At 45.8% G+C, this 10,060-nt stretch overlaps 1 protein-coding gene across 1 annotated transcript; it reads right to left on the minus strand.

The window, feature by feature from the left end:
• Positions 1 to 1,839: 1,839 nt before the first annotated feature.
• Positions 1,840 to 7,592, minus strand: LOC307111973 (lithostathine-like; the record flags this gene model as incomplete). The annotated part of the gene is made up of 7 exons (XM_079792240.1): positions 1,840 to 1,932; positions 2,149 to 2,216; positions 2,499 to 2,616; positions 3,210 to 3,347; positions 3,546 to 3,664; positions 4,226 to 4,310; positions 7,581 to 7,592. The coding sequence occupies 6 exons, from the start codon at positions 7,590 to 7,592 to the stop codon at positions 2,149 to 2,151; spliced, it is 540 nt and encodes a 179-aa protein (XP_079648366.1). The 3' UTR covers positions 1,840 to 1,932.
• Positions 7,593 to 10,060: the final 2,468 nt, after the last annotated feature.

The following is a 10,060-nucleotide window of genomic DNA, read 5'->3' on the forward strand; positions in this document are numbered from 1 at the left end:
CCCTGTGGGATTGGGCCTAAACCGGCAGTCGGACATTCCTCTCACAATCCGGGACTGCTGGCTCCCAACTGCTCACCTGCCTGACAGCCTAATCACCCCCTAACCACTCCTCGGCCAGCCTGATCGACGCCTAACGGCTCCCCTGCCGGCCCGATTGCCCCCAACTGCCCTCCCCTGCCAGCCCGATCACCCCCAACTGCCCTCCCCTGCTGGCCCAGGCGCCCCCAACTGCCCTACCCTGCTGGCCATCTTGTGGTGGCTATCTTTGAACACATGCGGGCGGCCATCTTGTGCGAGGGCGTGAGGGTCAATTTGCATATTACCTCTTTATTATATAGGCTTATTATATAGGATATTACCTTCTGTCTTAGGTTCAACCATTTCTACAAGAAGCTCTTGTTCCTTTTATTGGAGAATGACATTAGAACCAAGACCAAGGTACAAGGGATGTCCTAGTTTCTGAGTATTATGTTCCTTTCCCCCCAGATTTATGGAGGTATAACTGGTATACCAAAATGCACATAATAAATGTATATAATTTTGGAGTTTGGATGTATGTAAACACTTACGTTGCTATCACCACATCCAAGTTATTAGATTGTTCCATCACCTCTGAGAGTTTCCTTGTGTTCTACTATTTGTTTATGGGTTTTTCTTTTTGTGTTAACAAACTTAACATGAGATCTACCCTCTTAACATGTTTAAGTGCACAACACATTATTTGTTAACTACAGGTGTGATGTTGTGCCATAGATTCTAGGAGCTTTTTCTTCATCTATTGATATGACCGAGGAATTTTTGGCCTTTATTCTATTTATGTGGTATATTACATTGATTGATTTGCAATATGTTGACCCTTCCTAGCATCCCAGAAATAATTCCCACTTGGTCATGGTGTATGACCCTGTTAATGTTCTGGTGAAATCGGTTTGGTAACATTTTGTTGAAGATTTTTACATCTGTAATTATCAAGGTCATCAACATGCAGTTTTCTTCCGTTGTGGTGTCTTTATCTGGACAGATTAAAAATGGTTATTTTTCTCTTCATCACAAGAATCTGGTGGGGTTCCAGAAGTATAACCCACAAAAGAGTAGCAACCTCCCTAAGACCGCAGCCTCCTGCAGTTTCTCACTCTTAACCCCATCCACACTCAGCATTCCGCAATTTGTCACAATTACCATTTCACGTTCCTAAGAGCTCAAGGCTCCAGCAGCTCCGGCTCCCACAGAAATGAGAAGGCCCTGTGCTCTGGAGCCTCGGCAGGTATCAGGGTGATGAGTGCAGGAAAAGTTGTTGGTTTTCAAATTGTTCAGACTTTTTTCTTCACGAAGAGTAACTTCTAATGCTCTACATTTCAGCTGTTACCACAGTCCAAGTAGTTAATATTTTATAAAAGCTATGGTCCAATTTAGATTGAAAATTAAAGAGAACAACCAATCCCCTGGCCAGTAATGTCAGAAGTGCTGTTACAGTAGCCTCAGAGGCTAACAGTAACCCACCATGCTGCTGGTGCCACACCATCAGGAGGCGGTGCAGTAGAGGGCATGTGAATCCTATGTGAGCAGGGCCTACATACTCATCACAAATATGCTGGTGGGGACTTCCCTGTAGTCACTGTCCCAGGGGCCTGAATGAAACGGAACAAGGGCAGCACCTAGATTTTCTCCCATACCCACTGATTCCTCAGTCTTGCTATGAGACTGGAACACAAAAATGCACAAGTATTGAGTAAAATATTTATTTCTACTGTCTGGGACTTCAGGCCATTGGACACAAGGAAGCCTGAAATGTGGGTGAGGAGGAGGGAAGGTAAAAAAGAAGAGGTCCGGGTTGAGGGTGTGCAAAAAATATTCCTTTCTGGTGGGTCCTCACTTGGTCCCACGAGGAGCTGCATCCCAAACTCAGGCCGCTGGCTCCCACCTGACCTAATTCTTTTTTTTTTTAAATTGATTTCAGAGAGGAAGGGAGAGGGAAAGAGAGATAGAAACAGCAATGATGAGAGAGAAGCATTGATTGGCTGTCTCCTACATACCCCACACCAGGGATGGAGCCCGCAACCTGGGCATGTGTCCCGATGGGGAATCTAACTGTGACCTCCTGGTTCATAGATCGATGCTTAACCGCTGGGCCACACCCGCTGGACTCACCTAATTCCTGAACTTGCAGATATAGGGTAACTTCTGAAGACAGTTATTTTCTTTCCATTTCAGATATCCTGGAGAGAGAGAAGAGCTAAGGTGAATGGTGCTGGTGGGGCTCGGAGCTCAAAGGAAAGACATCCCAGACTCTGGCCTAGGATTCAAAGCCCTGCCCTCATCATCACCAGTGACCCTCTCCAGGGGAAGGAAACTCACAGAAAGGAGAGATGAAAGGAGATGGGAGAAGACAAACCAACACTGCATTTTCTGGTTCAGGAGAATTCCCTGAAGGTTAGGCCCAGAAACGGGGGACGAGGGGATGGAAAGGTTGGCCAGAAGGTAGCTCTTCTCTTTCTTACCTGAGTTTCGTGACAGGCTCCCGCAGTAGTTTGAAGTGGTAGGATTTTTCTCCCAGGCAACGTAATTCAACACATCATTATTACTCCACTCCCATCCACCTGCATTGGGCTCATAGCCCTACAGAGGAGAGGATGGAGCCAGGTAAGGTTGAGTGGTCATTAGAGTTCTTTATGCATGATCCCCTCAGGTGAACACCTGGTCCCCTCCTCAGGATCATGGAATTTGGTCTGCTATTCCATATGTTGTCACGGAGCTTTCCTCTTTCCTAATTCCTTGCTCCTATTGGTAAGTCCAAAAGTCAATAATCATAAAGACCAATGGAACCACTCAGAGTAACATGTTACCGGCTGAACAACAATTGGCAGTGAATTTATAATTACACCCTGAATCTCAAAGGCAATAGCTATTCTACAAGGAAAAATGCATCTCATTTTCATGTAGGATTCCTCGCTGAAGCTCAGAGAACTGAATTACAGGGTGTCATGTCTGAATTGTATACAAATCTGGACAAGAGGCAGATTAACTTCAGCTGGAGACTATTGACCTTCATAGAACTCAACTCTTCACCTGGCCTCCAGGTCCTCCCTTCCCCACCAAATGTCCCTGCAGATCTCTGAGCTCTGGAGTTCTCTGGGCAGGCACAGGGACAGGGAGTGGGCCTGAATGGCCACAGCAGCTTCAGAGATAACAGGCAGGAGATGTCATCGTACCTGTGTGGGATCATGAATCCCAATCCAGACGTCTGGGCAGGTGTTCGAATTGCTCTTGACCACAGAAGCCAAGAAGGATGCCTCAGATGGACTGAGCACAGATGCAAGGAACCCCGAGGGTCGCTTCTGGCAGGCAATCTGTGTGGGGAAGAGACAGACTGAGGAGGAGGCTGAGACGTCACTGGGGGTAGGGCAGGGCTGAGGGGTAAGAAGAGGTGTGTGTGTAAAAGATGAGGGTGCTCATTCTCACCCTCAAAAAAGTCTGGAAAATGGAGACCATCCCCTCTCCCTCCCGTCCCTAATGTAATACTTCTACCTGTAAATACACCTACTCACATCTGCGTCAGCCCAGGATTTTGGTGTCATAAACAAAGCATAGCAGTAGAAGCGATGGGAATAGGAGCCTTCGGGACAGTTGCTCCGTGGAGAGTGAAGTTCCTTCTTGGACTCTTCACCTGGGGTGGATGGAGGTAAGAGAGAGGAATGGAGTGAAACCAAGTGTGGGGATGGGTGTTGGGACTGACTGTGGGAATATTTGTGAGCCAGTTCTTGGGGGCATGAACACCAAACTCTTGCCTATCTCTCATCATTTCCAGCACTTTCAGGATTTCTTGATCTTGAACTAGCCCCATTAAATGAAGAAGCATCCCTTTTTGTTCTACCCTCCCCCTTGATTCAAAAGTCCAACACTTCCCCCCTCTGCACTGACGTTCTCACACCAAGTCCTCCAATCATTTTCCTGCTTCTCTCACCACTGACCCTTCCGGCTTTCTCTCTTCATCCTGCCCAAGTCCACTCACAAAATGGGAACCATCTCATTCCACTGTTAATGGACCACCGTGGCGCCCCCCACCATGAGTTACGCTGAAGGAAGGAGTGACGATGGAGGAATGGCAGGCAGTTTCACTGTGTGAGGAGGTACCTCACCATTGCCACATGCCTCACAGGAGGCTTCCTCCACTTCTTGGCCCTGAGCATTCCCAGGGAACCCAGTGCTGGAGGTGGAGAAAGCTCACCTTGCACCTGAGATAGGAGCATCAGGCAGGAGAGCAGCACCCAGGACACGCTGGGCAGGGCCATGGCAGGCAGCGTGTACAATACCTGTGACTTGAAGAAGCAATCAGAGATCATTCAAGAAGTGTGGTCAGAGAGAGGGCATGTAGGGACCCCTCTGTTCTCCCTCTTGTCTTTTCCTTTGACAACCCGCCTAGGAATAAATTGATCTTGGTGACATCTATCCCCTTTTATGATTCTGGAAATAATTGGAGAATCTCTACACCCCCTTACCCCTAAGACTGATGTTCTTGGAAGACCAGAATCCTCCTATAGCCTTTCCCCAAATGTGTGAGGTAAACCCCTGCCATGGCTCTCACCTCCTCTCAGCTCCCACTTACCTGTTTTGCAGGTACTGTATCTGGGATGGTTGGTCAAGTCAGAAAAGACTCGGCTTTTATAAGAGAGTCTGAGGGTGTGGCCTTGAAATGAATAGCAGGCATGTGGACCAGGACAGGGATACCGGGAAAGGGCTTGGCATTGGTTCAAGGAGGTTTGTGCCACGGGTAATAGACTGTTCTGGGCAATGGCTGGGCATTGCCCCAGATATTACTTCTTTTCCGTTAGCAGGCCAGCACTCTCCTTAGGAACGGGTGCAGTTTGGACTTTATAATCCTATGCCCGGTTTTCTTATTCTGAAAAACTTCCTGGAATGAAGGTAGCCTTTGGCACAAATTCTTATGTTACGTGGTTTAGAAAATGTGGCATTGAATAGATAAGAAAAACGTTGATAATGTATTTTTTAGCAATCTGCCACATACTGGCCCCTCTAGGCATATGTATGAACATGTTTCATTTTTCCTGTATATATATTTTTCTTTAAACCTTGTATTTTAAGAATAAATAAAAAGAAATAACTAAGTAAAAGTCGGGTGGGTATAGAAATAGGAATTATTGCTGAGAAGCAAGTATTAGCTGAGGGAAAAGAAACAATTAGAACTAAGGGGAAGAGCAGTGGTTCAGAGTTGCTGTCACAGCGGTCGTGTGACTCAGTGGGAAAGCCAGGAAGGAACAGCAGACGAATAGCCGTGCCTTCCTCCGGCACCTCTGGCCATGTGACACTTCAAAACGGCATTCTCAGATTGTGACTGGTAGACCCTTCCAGGGCGACAGTGAAGCTGTAACTTTCATAATAATACTAAAATGTTATTTGTCTTTTTTACTGTGTTGACATTTGCACTACAGGATGAAAGCAAGGAAGGTAAAAGTTCTGATGCATCAGCATTAATCAAGGCAGTAGCATCAACCGGTGTTCTCCATATCCATGCGCTTGTAAGAAACAAGACATTTTTACTGAAAAACTGTCCTGGATGAATTTGATGAAACGGTAAAAATAATTAATTTTATCAAGTCTGAAACCTTGGATATATTTATTTTGATATTCTGTATGACTAAATGGGAAGTCTGCACAATAAAATACAATGATTGTCTCAAGGAAAAGCATTTGTAACTATTTTAATCTACAGTTTTCATGAAACACAATTCTTGCTTGAAAAATGGACTGAGAGAAAAACTTGTCATTCCCATATGGGCATTTTGGGGGGCAGTGTTTTGAAAATGATCAAAACTAGATAGTAAATAAATATTTTTAAAATAGTTTTAACATCTAATATTATAAATATCAATAATTCATATGAATAAACATAGTTTGGGGTCTTTAATAATTTTTAAGTGTAAAAGTGTCATGAGGTCAAAACACTTTGAGAACCTCTGATTAACATTAGGCCTCCAATTTTCAGGAAATATCAGGGATGAAGATATTTTATGTTACAACACAGCAATATAATCAGCGAAGTCTAGAAGGTGGGACACTATAGGACAAATGACTCCATTTCCTTAGCAAATGAATTTTTAAAAATAAAGCAATATTACATTCTTAACATTTGAGAAATGTATCATTCAAATACAATGTGTGGAGCATGTTTAGATCCTGATTTGAACAAAGCAAATGGGGAAAAAACAAACATGATGCTATCGATGGGGAGCTCTCTGTGTCCCCACTGGTTGCTGGTGGAAGTGGGGCTCTTGCAATGTCACCAGAAAAGGAATTTTCTGAGACTCCCACGGGAGAATGAGTGGCATTTATTTGCATGAAATCACATCCTTGAGTTTCCAAAGTCCCATTTCCCTTCACCTCACCGAGGAAAAAGCCCAGCTGTGTCTTTAGCAGGACTAAAGTGTTGCCCAGGGTTTCTGTTCCATATTTGCATGTGTTCCCAGCTGCAGCCATCAGTTCATTGTGCGTGGAGTCTGCATGGTGTTAGAAAGAAGGCGAGCCCCAAAACCAGGGGTCCTGGCAGAAGACAAAGGATACTCAGGAGCCAGACAGCAAGGTAATACCTTTACTCCTGCAGGAGGTGTGCACGCAACAGGGTCTGGCAACACGCCCACTGAGCAGGCCATCTGCTTGCACGTCAACGTCATCTGTCCCTCACTTTTGACTGGTCAGAGCTTAGGCTCACATTCTTAAGCCATTGGCTAATTTAAAGTAAAAAGGGAGGGGTTGACCTTTGCTGCTTCAAATGGTGGCCCCAGGGAGCTATAAGTCACGCGGGCCAAAATGGTGGCTGCCTAAAATCCCTTCTTTGACAGAAAAGATTACTTATTTATTCCCACCATTCCCCACTTTTCTTATTTAACTCTTTTTTTCAAACTCGACTAACATTCCTGCTCTGCAGTGTCTAAGAGGAGATTATTTTGCTGTTTGGTCAACACGGTTTCCATTAACCTTTGCATAAGACCCCTCGTGCATGGGATGATACACCATCCCATCACTGTAACTCCTAACCTGATCATCAGAGTGGTTAGCATGGATACCATCATTTCCTTCCACTTTCTGAACCACTGCTCTAGTGCAGTGGTCAGCAAACTGTGGCTTGCAAGCCACATTCGGCTCGCGAGCCGCAGTTTGCTGCTCTGTGAACTAATGAGTTTGCCGACCCCTGGGATAGGGGCTTAATCACAAGGAACAACAACAGCCTGTAATTATTGGAATCGAGAGTCTAGGTCAGTGGTTGGCAAACTCATTAGTCAACAGAGCGGCAAACCGCAGCTCCCGAGCCGCGGTTTGCCAAACACTGCTCTAGTGAATCAGAGAAAGGATCCTCAGTTCCAGGATTCCCAGGTCACTCATTAGCTAGAGTTGTTAATCCCTGTAGGGCTCAGGGATGGTCTGGCTGGCTATGTTGTCAGGGATGAATGTACAACACTGGACCCCCAACATTACACATACTCCTCCTTTTTCTGTCAGAATCCTTTCCAAGGCCAACTTGTTCTCCCACGTCACCCTGCTGGTGGCATCTAGTTGTTCGGCTATACCTTTAACTGCATCTCGAGTATAGTTAACAATCCTTTGCTGGTTATAGTAAATATAATTAATCCAACCCACATTCTTGTTTACAGTGGCCACCAGAACAGGACAGATTCAAGTCCTGCAGCAATCTGATTTCTAGGCTTAAACTCCTTGGCAATCCTCCTGGAACCCGAGTGGGATCTGTGTAAATATGGGGATCAAAGGAGCCCCCTGGCCTCTCTCTCTTCTTCCCAGTCTGTCCATTGAAAAAGGTCTACAATATGCCAAAGTGAAGGTGATAGCCAACTGCATGAGCATGCAAGTTCTGCTGCAGGTGCTGGGCAAGGCTGCAAGTAATGGTCCCCCATAAAGCCATCACACATCAGCAGGGGGTATCGACAGTGCAGAATGATTGGCTTCTGAGGATACTCAGCCATTTATGCATCTGGATAAATTTCCCATAAACTCTAAGTACTCTTTCCCCACCTTGAGAGACAGGAGGTATAGTTTACATCAGAGGACGGGGGCTAGATCATTTTGGGGGATCCTTGCTCTTTACTCTATTGGATGGGAACAACAGGGAGAGAGTCTTATAGGAAGCGTTTCCCCAGGCAGTTTTCTCCTGACACAGGGCAAGCATACATTCCATCCCGTTACTGTCTAAGGTCCATCTGAATGGAAATGGGACCACCTGGGCCTCCTGTCTTCCTGCCGCGCAAGCGTAACCTTCGCTTTCATTTAGGGCGTGTACAGAATAGTTAGTCCATCCCACCCAGGCATTCGTTTCCTTACATCCTCCTTCTATTTGCATGGTAGTGGCAGTGGCAATGTCCTTGGGTGGGGCTACCAGTCTCAGAACAAACCTTCCTAGGGGATCTTGTCCTGCGACATCTACTCCTAAACCTAGCCAATCTCTTGGCCTAAAGGTTGAAATATCCAAGTCATTCAAGTTATCTATAATCAATTGACTTAACTGGATAAGCATGATCCGGATTGTGCACATTTCCCCAGCCCACATTGTAAGTCCCCGCAATTTGCCAGAACCCTAAAGCAAATAGACAGCTTACAGTTTCTTTAGTGTTAATTTCAAGGGGCTATGTCTTGGTATGGCCATCCAAGTTGAGGTGTCTCCATCCAGAGAAGCTGGTGGTTAGCCCTTAACCCGTGCGTGATGGGTCCAACCTTATTCTGCAGTCTGAACAGTAGTCTCAGTGGTAGGCAAGACAAGGTAGGGTTCTTCCCTGGAGGGTCCCAACTTGTTTCCCTTCATGTCTTGACCAGAACATAGTCTCCTGGTGAATGGCAATGAGCCAGGAACTCAAGAGGAGGGCCTTGGGCCAGGAGGCCTTCTAACCTGAGAGAGATTAAAGTAGAAGAGATACTCAGTGCATACTTCTTAAGAAATTGGTCCCTAGTCTCCATTGTAGAAAGATCTTGAGGCATTCCAGGGCCTATTGGAATGACCTAAAGCCAATTCTAGGTCAAGGAAAAGTTTTAACTTCATTTGTCCTTGGGTGTGGCCAGCAAATGATACTATTTGGATTTCTGCTATCTGTTTCCCTGAGTTTGTAGATATAAGCGATTTGACCTTTGGTTAGGGAAGCAAAATGCAAATCATTTACTGTTAAGTGTCCTTGGTTTAGGGAAGATGGGATTTACTAGATAGCTCCAAATTGCTGTTTAACCATCTCAGTTTCCCTGTTCCACTTGTCCTGGCTTACTGGCCTGTGTCATTTATATAACTTCCTTTCTTCCCAAACCTTACAACTTTCAGAACCCACTTTCTTTTTCTTTCAAAATGACACCAAAACCATAATTTCTTTCCAATTAGTTAGAATTTTTAAGCCTTAAAAACCTTAATATTTAGGTGACATGTTTCCTCAGATTAGCATTCACATTTTTAAGAGATATCCTATATTATCCTATCTAATAAAAGAGTAATATGCAAATTAACCATCACTCAGCTACACCCACCAGCCACGCCCATCAGCCACACCCCCAGCCAATCAGGAGTGATTATGCAAATTAACCCAACCAAGATGGCTGCGGCCATGGAGAGAGCAGGAGGGAGGCTTGGGTTTCCCCGGCGATGGAAGAAGCCAAGCTTTCTGCACACCCTGCATGGCCCAGGCCTCCGCTTAAGGCTACAAAGTTTCAATTATAGAAGATAAATCACAAGAAAAATGGCGGCAGCCACGGAGCTGGAGAGAGCAGGCTAGGGTTGCCCCCGGCGACGGAGGAAGCCAATCTTTCCACCTGCCCTGGCCGGCCTAGGCCTCCACTCCAGGCTACAAAGTTTCATTTGTAGAAGATAAATAAACCCCAGATACCAGGGCCTTCTCTTGGGCTGTTGGGGGGGCATGGCCGGCCTGCAAACCACCACAAGTCCCTCGCCCAGGCCACCCCAAACCCCAAGGAAACCCCCAACCTGATCCAGGACACCCTTCAGGGCAAACCAGCTGGCCCCCACCCGTGCACCAGGCCTCTATCTTATCTAATAAAAGAG

Source organism: Cnephaeus nilssonii, assembly GCF_951640355.1.
Source record: "Cnephaeus nilssonii genome assembly, chromosome: 15".
NCBI classification, from domain to species: Eukaryota; Metazoa; Chordata; class Mammalia; order Chiroptera; family Vespertilionidae; genus Cnephaeus; species Cnephaeus nilssonii.